The 13,610-nt window shown below is 38.7% G+C and overlaps 1 protein-coding gene across 1 annotated transcript; it reads right to left on the bottom strand.

The window, feature by feature from the left end:
* Nucleotides 1-653: 653 nt before the first annotated feature.
* LOC129632969 (uncharacterized) lies at nucleotides 654-12,240 on the bottom strand. The gene is made up of 5 exons (XM_055554760.1): nucleotides 12,129-12,240; nucleotides 10,598-10,754; nucleotides 5,196-5,287; nucleotides 1,170-3,509; nucleotides 654-751 (listed from the first exon to the last, which is right to left on the bottom strand). Coding segments are annotated over exons 2-5 (2,532 nt in total). The 5' UTR covers nucleotides 10,600-10,754; nucleotides 12,129-12,240.
* Nucleotides 12,241-13,610: the final 1,370 nt, after the last annotated feature.

Genomic DNA, 13,610 nt, shown 5'->3' on the forward strand with positions numbered 1-13,610 from the left:
GTGGGCAGGCAACTGGGCAGCCGTTGTTGTGACGTGGATCTTTACCTTAGTGGGTTCATATTAAGCAGATGACTCTATGTGTTGTTTTAGGGCATTTAATTCTCTGCAAAGTAAATTTCACATTTCATGCCGACACTTCTGTGCCTTTGTGTTTTATTTCTACTTCTAAATTTTATTCTATTAAAAACTTAGGGCTAGAACATCAAGCAAGAAAAGGCAGCTTCTTGACTAAGTTTTGTCCTTCCAAATATCATCCATGGCAGCATTAGGAATGTTACTGGCAGTTTGGAAGGAAGTTTTTACTTTTTTGTGGGCTTCCCTTGTGGCTCAGTTGGTAAAGAATCCGCCTGCAATGCGGGAGATCTGGGTTCGATCCTTACTTTTTCAAGATGCATTTAATGTAGAATAATTACACAATGTAGAATACTGCTAACCTTAAGTATAAAATATTTGGGCTTATTGAAGAAAAACAAGAAGGGCCTCTAATGATACGATGAGGATCCAAGATTAAAAGCAGAAAGGCAGTATTATGTATTTAGGAAAGAGCTTCTATCTTAGCCATCTCCAAGAGAGCTTCTGGGTTCTATCAGTGGTTTGAAAATGGCCAACCAATCCACAAGGGAGGTGAGAGGTCTGCATGTGGTCAGAGGTCCCTAGGATGGCTCAATGCGGATTAGCCATGACTGTTTCTGTTTTTTGTCCTTTGCTTTAATTACTATTCCACATGGCCTGAAACATGTATGCCGTGCTTCTGCAATGACACGGCAAGGTTTAAAAACACATTTTATCACAAACATTTTCTTCCAATTCTACTGAACATGCTTAGCTTGCAAGAAGGAAGAAATGGCAGATTATTTAAGAGTGGCAAAAGGCTAACGTTTCCCACAAAATTGATTTGGCAATACATCAACCTTTTAAAGAGAAATCGATTTTTTTAAACTTTATATTAAACTGCAGTCTTGGTAATTTTGCTATGCACTATTTATGGGTGGGGTAGGTGATAATGGAAAAAGGCAGGCTGATATATGCTTGCCCATATTCATCTAACTCTAAAATACTCAATATATCTTCAGCCATAAAGAAAAAATCCCAAGCAATAAAAAAAGACTTCCCAAAGGTCAAACAAGTAAAAACAATGAAAGTTAAAGATTCTATATAGCCCACTGTACCTTTCAGAGCTTTCTGCTTCTGAGGGGAGAACAGGATGTCTATTTGGTGATCGTAAGTTTCCTTTGGGTCATTTTTATTTTCTTCAGGGTTTGGCTTTGTTGATGCAGTCCTTTGGCACCCTGCTGGCTCCTGTTTACAAGTGGTTAGTCCAAAGCTTTGTTCATCCTGGTTACCATATTGGTCCACATCATCAGTCAGGGTTTTCTCAATAAGGAACAGGTTATCTGTAGCACACATTGCACAGCTGAACTCAGCACTGTCTGGAAAATTCGTCTGAAAACAGACTTTATCATGATTCTCCTTTGCCAGGTCTTCAAAATCTCTGTAGCATGCGTTCTTTACTGTAGGCATAATTATATGGAATTTGTCTTTTTCAACGTTTCCCAGAGAGCTGGGAGGCTCTTTAGGACTTTTCATTCCCATGGAATAATTAGAGTAAACAGTGTCTTCTTTATCACCTTGAATAATTAATCTTTGGCCTAACTCATCAGCTATTAATGTCATCACTGGTGCTTTTGTTTTGCTGGGGACCGCTGTGTCTGGATGGCTTGCCCAAGACCCTGTCTGACCCCACTCTGCGGTAATGCAGCTGCTACTGCTGAGTGGCTGGCCAGCAGAGAGGTTGCCGGAGGACCTGAGGCTGAGAGGTGGATGCGGTGTCCCCTTCACTTCCAGTAGCTGTGCTTTTGTATGAGGGTCACTATGTAAAGTGGTGTTTTCAAAGTCTCTCTCAGTCACATCAATAAGCCCTTCCCCATAGTCTTTCAAAACTTCAGCACAGTGATTAAAAGAAAAGGGATCCCCAGGGGTTTCTTTAGGTTCTGAGTGTCCGGTGGCCCAGGGTGATGGGCTGAAAGAAGTGGAAGACTTCAGAACATTTTGAATAGAAGGGAAAGATAAAGAATCTGAGTTCTCATAGCAATCTGCAGGTGGAATTTTGCTGCCTTTGCAGTAAATGTTGGATGCCTTTTCTCCCACAAACTGCACGCTCAGAGAAGACGAACCAAAGTCAGAGCCTTTGCCATCTTGAACTGGAAAGATGTCAGTAATAGAACTTGGCAAATAATTTATTCCTTCTGGGCTGGGCTGTGTATCTGGGTCCGATGTGATCTTTTCTGGTTTATCTGAGATGATTTTTCTGTCTCTGTTCACATCTGTAGGGTCCTCAAAAGGCGTTTTACTTAAGTCAGTATCGCTTAAGCTCGTGGTCTTTAAGGTACTACGTGAAGTAGGAAGAATGTTTGTGAGAAGAGTCTCAGCCTCAAAGACACGTTTCTTTTGGGGGGTATTCTTACTGACTGCACAGTTCTTTTGCTGAAAGATGGCAGATTCTACTGCACAGTCATCTGAGACTGAGGGTACTGTGTCAGGCTTATTCTTCTCGCTGTCGGGGCTTGAGTACAGAGAAACCACAACTGTATCAAAATTCTCCTCCTTCTGGAGACCAAACACAGTTGGGGGAGAGACGTGCAAACAACCTGAACTGTGACGCTTGTCTTCCAGCTGCCACTTCTCAGGGCACCCAGTATCGGACAGTGCAGAAGACTTGGGCCCTTCTTCAGCTGAGTGGCTGGGGGCAATGTTTCTGTTTTTCACTATTTTCCCACTTTTTGGTGGACAAGTTATATTTATTAATACATTCTCTTTCTTACTCACGTATTTGACTTTAATTCCTTTTCCTACGATGCTAACTTTCAGTGAGGGGCTCTCAGTTCTGGCAATTTTCCCTTCAGATTTAGACGATGCTTTGGGTTGTCCTTCTTCGACCGACAGATTCTTGCACTTCAAAGAGCAGCCTCTAGAAGTCTCGCTTCTCTGAGAGTGTCTGACAGAGTAGCACGGGTGCCATCTTGAACACGTCTTTTTCGTTGGGAGCCGTACTCCTGTTTGACAGAAACAGCTCTTCTTGATTGCTACTTGTACGTGGACAACCCCACACCTCACGTCTGTCACAGTTTTGCCTTTTGATGGTTGAAGGGCCTCTGATGTGTTTGGGAAACCCCGCAGTGCAATTTTTCCTGATAATGGTTCTTCGCAGTCATTGAATGTGACCGCTGGTAAGACTTTGTCTGATTGATCAGAAAGGAATGAAGGAGGCTCATCCCTTTCCTTTTCCTTAATTATTTTGCTTTCAGAGGGGAGTTGTTTCTTATCTTTAGGGAGAAAAGGAGACTTATGCTTTCTACTCATAGCAGCAGATGTATGCTCATCTCCACTTTCCTGAGATTTTCCTAATGCCCCAGTCTGATGAAGTAAAGCTCCTGTAGTGTCTCCTTTGACTTCCTTTTCAAGACCTTTTATGTTTTTTTGGCATGCTTGGTCAGCAACCTGAGGTTCACCTAAAGAAGAAGCAAAAAAAGAAAAGCTTTCTGTGTCCATTTAGAAAGCAGCCGTTCCAAATTCTAGGATGAAATTCAATGCATATCCTTTGTAAGTATTTTGACATTCATTCCTAGTATGTCAAGCTATTTTCCACAAACATTCATTTCTAATAAATATGTCATTTTAAATCAATTATCTTAGAATGCAGAATATCACTTGGTAGTTTTAGGAAGTAGGAATCTAAGTTAAGTTTTACTTTGAAGCAGAGACTTCCAAGATTGGTGAAATAAAAATTTCAGAGCAAATTTATGCAAATGAATTTTAAGAGACTTCTTGATACAGAGCCAGTTGCCATGGTCAGGTATTTGGCCCAAAACTGACACCTTGTAACCTTTACTCCTCTGCTTTATAATATTAGAATATTTTGCTTGGCAGATTTGCAAACATGAGCATGAAGTATTGTATCTTGTGTAACAAACAGCAGACAAAATACAAAGATTTCAACTTATGTTTTAAATGTCTGAAAGAGAGTATTTCAAAGGGAAAAGAAAAGAATGAGCAACAGAAAAATAACGATGTCATGGAAATCTATGAACCAGGTGTCCACAAGGATATCTTTATTAAGCTGATTAAGATAAAAATGTGAGAAGTAGTATTTATAATTGTTTTAAATAGTATTTTATATATACTTTTATATTTTAATAAAATTACATAATTATATAAAAGAATAAATAAATAAATTCTCTTCAATCAGATAAAGGAAAATATCCTACCAAAATTTTGCTAGAGGTGGCAAAGAAGTTTGGGGTGGAGAAAAATAATTGCTGTTTCATGATCAAATAAAGACCCATATATTTAAGAATTCTTACTTTCCAATTTCAGGAGAGGTATACAGACTTCTGATTTGACATATAGGTTGTCGAGCATACTGAAGGTCCTTGGAGAGTCTAACCATTCCCATTTGTCTATTTGTCTCTCTTTTAGTCTGAGGGAATGACTTTTCTTATAGCAAATACTCAGAGTTTCCAGTGGGCCTGATTGTAGTCTGAGAGCTGTCACGTGGAAGTTGTATGAAAAAACACACGGAGACACGGCTCTCTGACGCCCATTTACAGCAGGTTATAGAGTGGTAGCCTGCCTTCCAGAACTGTAGATTACAATTTTATCTCAAAATAGCACCCTCATGCGAAGAACAGTATATAGCCATTTTCAGTTTGATAATTTTACAGCTTATAGCCACTTTCAATGGCCTATACTTCAATTTCTGCAAGTAGGAGATAGATACCCACTCCAGTGTTCTTGCCTGGAGAATCCCAGGGACGGGGAAGCCTGGTGGGCTGCCGTCTATGGGGGTCGCACAGAGTCGGACATGACTGAAGCGACTTAGCAGCAGCAGCAGCAGCAGGAGATAGATTTGAGACAGTTACACAGGAATGCATTGATGACAGAGTCTAAGAATAGGGACTTTAATAGCCTTTGTTGAATATGTAAATATTTTTATTTGAATTATCATTTGCAATTCATATAATTGATAATGCAGAAATACATATATAGTAACAATTGACCAAATTTCTAAATCATTTTATAATATATATGTGCATTTATCTTCCTATTTTTATAGCTATTCCTGTGATAAAGATAAAAATACATAAACCAGGTAGTTCACTTTTTACTTACTTATAAAGCCAATGAATTAGACTTACATACTGTGGGATTCAAGAGTTTCCATTTTTTACAGGATTTTCTTCTTTTCCTCCTCATTTTAGGGACCTGAGGGTCTTCAGCTTTCACTGGCCTTTGAAAGTATCAAATTTGAAATTATTTTCCACTCAGAATTTAGGTTTTAGTAAAATTACCAACTAACTCATTTGCGAACTTGATAGCATAATGTCATTTTCTGACATTCCACAGTTTTTCTCTGAATCATTTTGTTTTCATAATTATATTCTCTTTTCCTGTTTATTTCCATCCCAACTATTTAGTGCATTATTATATACTATGTGAACACTTAAACATAAATTCTTTTCATATGTGTAGACATTTAGGATGCAAGTTAACAAAGCTCCATCTAAATCAATGCTATGGTTTTTCCAGTGGTCATGTATGGATGTGAGAGTTGGACTATAAAGAAAGCTGAGTGCTGAAGAACTGATGCTTTTGAACTGTGGTGTTGGAGAAGACTCTTGAGAGTCCCTTGGACTGCAAGGAGATCCAACCAATCCATCCTAAAGGAGATCAGTCCTGAGTATTCATTGGAAGGACTGATGTTGAAGCTGAAGCTCTAATACTTTGGCTACCTGATGTGAAGAACTGACTCATTGGAAAAGACCCTGATGCTGGGAAAGATTGAAGGCGGGAGGAGAAGGGGATGACAGAGGATGAGATGGTTGGATGGCATCACCGACTCAATGGACATGAGTATGAGTAAACTCCGAGAGTTGGTGATGGACAGGGAGGCCTGGCAAGCTGCAGTCCATGGGGTCGCAGAGTTGGACACAACTGAGCGACTGAACTGAACTGAACTGATATTCCAATTTTTTCCTAACCTAATAGAAATACCTAATCCTTTTGGCTTAATTCAATATCAGCAAATTTCTAGCTCTTCTATATTAAGTGGGGTAGAGTAGAGAGGTGCTTTGCCTTCATTACATTATCATATATACTATATATAAAATTTTGTTTTAGTATACAAGATATATTCTTTATAGAAGAATCTACTATTTGTGAAAGACCAGATTAATTCTTTGCCTTTACTATTAAATAAAGGATTATTTTCCCTGCTGATGTCTTAACTAATAGAAAGTATTGGGGAGATATCCAGGGAGAAGGCAGCCTACTAACTAACCAGGAAAAAGCCTGCCTGTGCTTACAACTAAACCCGATTCAATTGCTTCACTTTCAGAGGATTTAACTGTCTGCACAGATACAAAGAAAAATAGCTTCCCACAAAGCAGTTTGAGTGTATTTGGGCAGCCTGTGCCTTTGGACATCTCAGCAGAGAAGCTCATCTTTTATCTGTTTTGCCAAATAAAATACAGCTGCTTTGTGGCCAGTTTTGGCAAAAACTTATTTAAATTCTTCTTAACCCATTTCTCTCCTCAAAATCCCATCATAGTAATGTGTTGATTTCAAATCCCTTTTCTTCCATAAATTCTCAGTCTTATAACTTCATGAAAATTCCTTTTCCTTAGGCTACCTTTCTTATATAGAGCAATTGACACTCATTTGGTGTCTTCTAATTAGCCTTTATATTCTCTAACCAGTAGACACAATTAAGTTTCTATGGCTGAGTAAGCAAGTAATAATCCTTTCTTCTTAGCAGGCCAATAAGGGGTAGGGTTGGGGAGAGGATTACAAACACATAATTAAAATCTTTTTTTTCTTAACCCCTGTCTGACACATATTGGGTTTTCTAATTTAAAAAAAAAAATGCTTCAAAAGCACTTGACTAGGTTATTGATTATTTCTGTATGATCCCATTTAGTTTGAACAGTAAAATGTAGCCTGCTGCACTTTGTTCAGGGGAAGATCTGGGGTATGTCCTGCCTCTGCTGTTTACTTGGCAGGCCACGTAATCTCTGTGAGGTTGGTCTCCAAAGGAGAAAATGGCAACACATTTCACCTTGCAGAGTTATCGTGGAGAAACACAACTGAAAATATGTTATGTATGTTTCCAGTAGATGGCATTTATTATCCTTAACCTTGTATTAGAGTATATATACAGGACTATTAGAATGCGCACATAATTAAAGTTCAGCAAAGCCTGATGTTGGGCTTTCCTGGTGGCTCAGATGGTAAAGAATCCGCCTGCAGTGCAGGAGACCTGGGTTCAATCCCTGGGTCAGGAAGATCCCCTGGAGGAGGAAATGGCAACCTACTCCAGTATTCTTGCCTGGGAAATCCCAAGGACAGAGGATCCTGCTGGACTACAGTCCATGAGGTCACAACTAAGCGCGCGCGCGCACACACACACACACACACACACATACAATGCTTGATATCGGGAGATAGTCCATTGGAACAGAGCTGCGAGTGAGTGCTTAGACAAAGCTGATCAAACCATAAACTCTTTTAGAGCTAGAAATATTTAGAAGAAGTTTTCAAGATTATCTTATTAAGTTCTAATTTTATAGGAGAAAGACATACCCAGAGAGCCCTTGCTTTCTGCATCACTCAGGACTAGAACCCAAGCTCTTAGGAATTAGATGACTCTTTGAGCAGCGCATTGTATAGATGCCATGGAATTATCTCTGAGCACATAGAGCAAATTTTATAATCAGTTTTCACTTTAGCTCTGAAATAGCTCAACTTTATTTCAGGGAATTGAAAAAACTGTTGAGTGTGCAGCCTAGCATAGTGCTTGACACATTCAGTTCAGTTCAGTTCAGTTCAGTCGCTCAGTTGTGTCCGACTCTTTGCAACCCCATGAACTGCAGCACGCCAGGCCTCCCTGTCCATCGCCAACTCCCTGAGTTAACTCAAACTCACGTCCATCTAGTCGGTGATGCCATCCAGCCATCTCATCCTCTGTCCTCCCCTTTTCCTCCTGCCCCCAATCCCTCCCAGCATCAGAGTCTTTTCCAATGAGTCAACTCTTCACATGCATAGTGAGTACCTAATAAAAGTGCAAGAAGAAATGAACTAGATGGACAGTTTCTAATTAGTCCCTGTATATAATTATGATTTTAATAACACACCCTCTTGGGCTTCTCTGGTGGTCCAGTGGCTAAGACTTCAGTGCTCCCAGTGCAGGGAGCCTGGGTTTGATCCCTGGTCAGCGAACTAGATCCCACATGCCAAGACAAAGACCCGGCACAGCCAAATAAATAAATATTAAAAAAAAAATAATGTCCCCTCTTGTTTTTCCAACTGTATTCTTTCCCTTTACTCTGTATTAATTTGTTGATAGTTAATAAAGTTATTATTAACATTACTCATATACATGTGTATGTATATAAATACATTCAAGATTTAAAGTAAATATATATATTATTAGTATATATATAAATATATTTTTTAAAATCTGGACAACTGCAATGGCTTTCTAATTGATTTTCTTACTTCTATATTTATGTTCTTTGAATTTACATAGCAGCCAGATTTTTAAAATATACAAATTAAATCATGTCATTCCCTGTATTTAATACACTCTAATAGTCTCTCATTCCACTTTGAAAAAATTCTAGGCACTTTACTGTTTTTTTTATACAAATGCATAAGCTATAATTTTATCCACAAGTAAAATATATCACCACTAGACCTTAGGATTTACATTATAGTATCCATTCCACTGCAGATTTCCTAGACTTATATTTTTCATAAATGTTTATTTGTTCTATGTAGAATTGGCAATAAGGTTCAGGAAAATTACCATGATTGCTATTATATATCAGTCAAAACCTATCATATTTTAGAACTTTACATTGGATTTTATAGATTTTTTTAAAAACTGGGTTTTGACTCATTATAATTCACAGAAGAATGAGGAAAAATGTAAACAGGAAATATGAACAGTATCTTTCTACTGCACAAAGTGACACCATTATTTTCAGAATATTGTTAGATGGCAAAGATTTTTTAAAAGGTATTGTTAGAAAATTTTACTGGTATCGCTGTTTTGAAAAATTACTTAAAAATTCTCTATTGTATTGTTGAAGCTGAAGTGATTTCCTTGTAACATTCACAGGGTATGTTTTGCTGGCAATAAGAAGAGATAGAGTCATTAAAAGGTACAAAATGATAGCTATTAAAATTCTATGAAATAATCTCAGAAGGTTAAATGTTTAACTTCCAGTGTAGCATGCTATCAAGTACTTTTTAAAATAACTATTGGCTCCAGTTTCTTGTAGAATTTTCAAGAAATCTTAATACATTTCTTATAACTTCATTTTCTTGGTTTTCACACATGGACTATGTTCTCTGTACTAAATGTTTAAAGGAAATTTATATATGTAAACCAAATTATGAAAAATTTGAGTTAAAAATATTTAAAGAAAATTCCAAAATTTCCATTTACTTTTAAAAGTGCATTTAAAGCATGCAATATTACCTTCTACTCTCATTCCTGATTTTTGAATAGCCTAGAATGTAAACTGTATTCTTTTGTCCTTAAATTTCTAAAAATTATGTATGAGCATAAGAAGAGTTATACTGGAAAACAGCTGTTTCAGCCCATGTATCAGTTGAGACTTTCCCTCACTCCTATGGGTCTACAAGAATGAAATTTTACTCACTTGGTTGCTGGGCAGTAATTCTTAATAACTACTCTAAGTTTCCTAGTATCATGAAACTGAATAGCTTTGTTGTTGTTCAGTCACTCAGTCATGTCTGACTCTGAGACCCCATGGACAGTAACCTGCCTGGTTCTTCTCTCCGTGGGGATTCTCCAGGCAAGAATACTGGAGTGGGTTGCCATGCCTTCCTCCAGGGGATCTTCCCAACCCAGGGATCAAACCCGTGTCTCTTACGTCTCCTGCATTGCAGACAGATTCTTTACCACCGAGCCACCTGGGAAGCCCCTATGTATACCTATATTTATATACATTCATATGGATAAAATATTAGAATCTATTAGGTTAATGGTTTTAAATAGAAATATTCAAATCTCACATCCAATGAAACCAACTTTTCCTTGCTCTAAGTATCATATTATGAGTAGGCTGTTAAAGTTTATAGGGAGTATGATGGCTATCTGTAAAACAGACTCTTGGTGATCACTGGAGCATAAATCTGTTAAGGTCTTCAGTTCAGAAGAATAGATACAAACAATTTCAATACTAAAATAATTATCTTTAAAAATAAGCTTTGTTGAAATAGCATCACCCTACTTGACCCATAGTTGCTCAAACATAACTTTAGAGGATGAGGGTAGCCCTTGGGCTGGAAGCTCACTCTATGAAAGTTAAATCAGAATCTCGGCAGAAATGAAATGCAGATAGAAAAGAGCATTGTCGAGTGTGGAACTTATTGTTATTATTAATGTTTTAAAAATTGGGTAAAGAAAAATTTGTATTAGTAAACCAAAAGAAAATTGAGCTCGGTATTTAATAAGGTTTGCTATATTAAGTAATACCAGTACAGCAAGGGAAGAATTAAAGTGTCTTACATTTTCAAAAGTGTCTAGCCTTTGCAGACAGATCCGTGTGAAACCATCTACTCAACGTCCTCATTTTTCATCAGAGGAAATAGAGAAGTGCAACGGATTGCTCAAGGAAACACAGTGTTGAGATGCTGTTTCTCTTCTTTTTCATCATGGGAATACTCTGAAAAGTGAAGAGCTGTTTTTTTTAACCTTAAGATTTTTGAAAGATTTTTATTGCTCTACGGTGTTAAATGTGGAGGCTCCTCCTGACATGGTCTAGGAACTCTCTCTTTCCTCTCTCACTTCCTTATAGAATGATTCTGGTAAAAGGAGATGGATCATAATTAGGAAAACCCAGTTTGCTTCCTGCAGAGGCAGACTGAAGAATCCCTTTGTGCTATGGGCTCAAGGTTCTGAGCGGGCCTTAATATAAAAATGTAAACATATTCTAAACTTCAAGGAATTTGTGGTTTAACACAAGAATTCTCAAACTAAAGAGGTTTAAGAATCACGGAATAACTTGCAAAAAATGTCAATTTTGGAACCTCTTAAGAGATTTGGATTCTGAGGAGGGGCCTAGAAATATGCATTTTTAATGAGCACTTACCCACCCTCTCAACCTCACAAACATACAAAGTGGTTCTGATTCAGAAACCCCACTGAACCCAATGCAGTCAGATGGAACAGAGTCTCATTCAGAAAATCTTGAACAGCCTTAAGATTTTAGACTAGAACAGTCCTGAGGAAACCTGCAATAAATAGTTTCATTTCATTCCACCTCATTTCCCTCCTTTCCCAAGTAGTACACACAAAGGCTTATGTTTGGATGTTTTAAATTTTGGTTTAAGCACAAATGCTTTTTCTTTCTTTCTATATCTGCAAGCTTCTAGAAAGAGATCACTTTTTAGTTTGTCTCAGCCCAGCATAAAGAGACTCTGCCCCACACTGCATCCTAGGTCTATCCTAGATGTTAAGGCCACAAGATCGTTCTTTAATCCTGGGCTAAAGGTACCTTGTGATAAAATCTAGCAAGTCACCTTAGCAGGCCAGGGCTGCAGAGTAAGATGCCAAGTTGTGTTTTTAATTACTTGTCTCCCCAGTGTCCACATGTGGTTTTTCGGAGTCGAAGGTTTCTATTCTTTGGGCTTGACTTTGCCTGTAAGAGCTGACGTGATGGGCAAGGACGGGGGGATTATGGGAAGTGTTCACAAGGAGGGCACCTGGCAGGGCAATGAGGTGCCAAGGCCTTGACCTTCCTGTTTGCAACGTGCACCGGAAGCTCATCCTCCTCCGAGGCTCAGGACTGCGCGGGAGTGTTTCTTCCTGAAGCGCCACTAGGGAGACTGTCTCCCTGGGGTTCAATCAATCAGATACCAGGCCGTGCCATAGCTAACCTGACTGGAGCCACCAGAACTTCAGAGGAAATTTACTTTGGGATCCAACAAAAGTCGATAAAACACCCCAGTGTAGACAGCCTTAGATTACCCTAGTCTCCCGAGGTTCCACTTAGAGAAGTGAGACAGAATGTAGGATCCACAAGAGCGGTGCCTCTTACCTTCCTTAATGTGCTCCTATTTCACACGTGTGGGAAAAAACTCACAGTTAATCAATCATATTGGCTGCAGGAATGAGTACCACTTGCTTTCCTGTTTCCTGCCAGTGATTTGTGTACCGCCTTTAGGAGTTTTACAACTGCTGTAAAATAGCCGTGCTGTTTATTTGCTTAGTAATTTTTGATTCACTAAAATTTGAACTTTAGCTTCATGTTAGGTAACAAGACATGTCACATTCTGGGTTGTAGCTAATACATATTAGAACAAATAACTAATGAAAAGAAAAAATTTTCATCTTGCATCCCCGGAAGCCATTTTGCATATCACCAATGGTGTGCGTCTCTTACCTTAGAAGGTGTCGGCACGCTCTGTGTGCTCTTATCATGACAACACTAGACATCCTTGGAAGTGTATTTTGCTCTGCCTCAGATATTCTTTGGCTTCGGAATGACTGTAAGAGTATGTTTACCTAATCCCACATGCAGAATGATGCAGGGATTAAATACCACTGCACAAGGAGGAATCGCCCTATTCAACTACAATTAGAGCCCTACCTACTCGAAAACATTTTCAGTTGCTAGATCTGAGAAATCTGTAACTATGGTTTTCCCCTACTCTGGCCTTGGCCAGCATAGAATCTATCTTAAGGGGCCCATTTCATGTATTCAGTCTTCAGTTCAGTTCAGTTCAGTTGCTCAGTCGTGTCCGACTCTTTACGACCCCATGAATCACAGCACGCCAGGCCTCCCTGTCCATCACCAACTCCCGGAGTTCACTCAGACTCATGTCCATCGAGTCAGTGATGCCATCCAGCTATCTCATCCTCTGTCGTCCCCTTCTCCTCCTGCCCCCAAATCCCTCCCAGCCTCAGAGTCTTTTCCAATGAGTCAACTCTTCGCATGAGGTGGCCAAAGTACTGGAGTTTCAGCTTTAGCATCATTCCTAGATCTCCTAAGTCTCTATTCAGTCTTATGTGACACTTAATAATATTTCTCTTTGGCCGATTATACTGTCTGCAAACTAGGGAAGAGATGACAGTTTCACCACTTACACATTTCAAATAGTAAAAAGTTTACTAAACAGTTGTGTTTCCATTAAGATGAAGAAAAAGGAAAAATAAAGCACATATGTGAAAGTCAGCAAAAGAACAGGCACCTAATACAAATTGAGTAAATCTCAGGGACTACTTTTTTTCTGTGGATGACCTTCCCTTACCTATTAATTAAATGAAGAATGCTTTTGAGTTTTCTAAAGAGGAATGCTGTCTCCTTTTTCACTTACTGAAATAGAGCTACACTACTTCAATAACTATGTTCCAGAAGAGCTATGCTTCTCTGAAGGCTTAATACTTGCTGAATTACCAACTCCTGATGGGTTTAAGTGACACCCTCTTAATTTTGAAGCATTCAGGCTCACATCTCTGTTTGAAGTAGTGTTTGAATACACTGTGTCTTGATCTCCATACAGAAAGCTCAGTGTGTAGT

Source organism: Bubalus kerabau, chromosome 1 (genome assembly GCF_029407905.1).
Source record: "Bubalus kerabau isolate K-KA32 ecotype Philippines breed swamp buffalo chromosome 1, PCC_UOA_SB_1v2, whole genome shotgun sequence".
Lineage (NCBI taxonomy): Eukaryota > Metazoa > Chordata > Mammalia > Artiodactyla > Bovidae > Bubalus > Bubalus kerabau.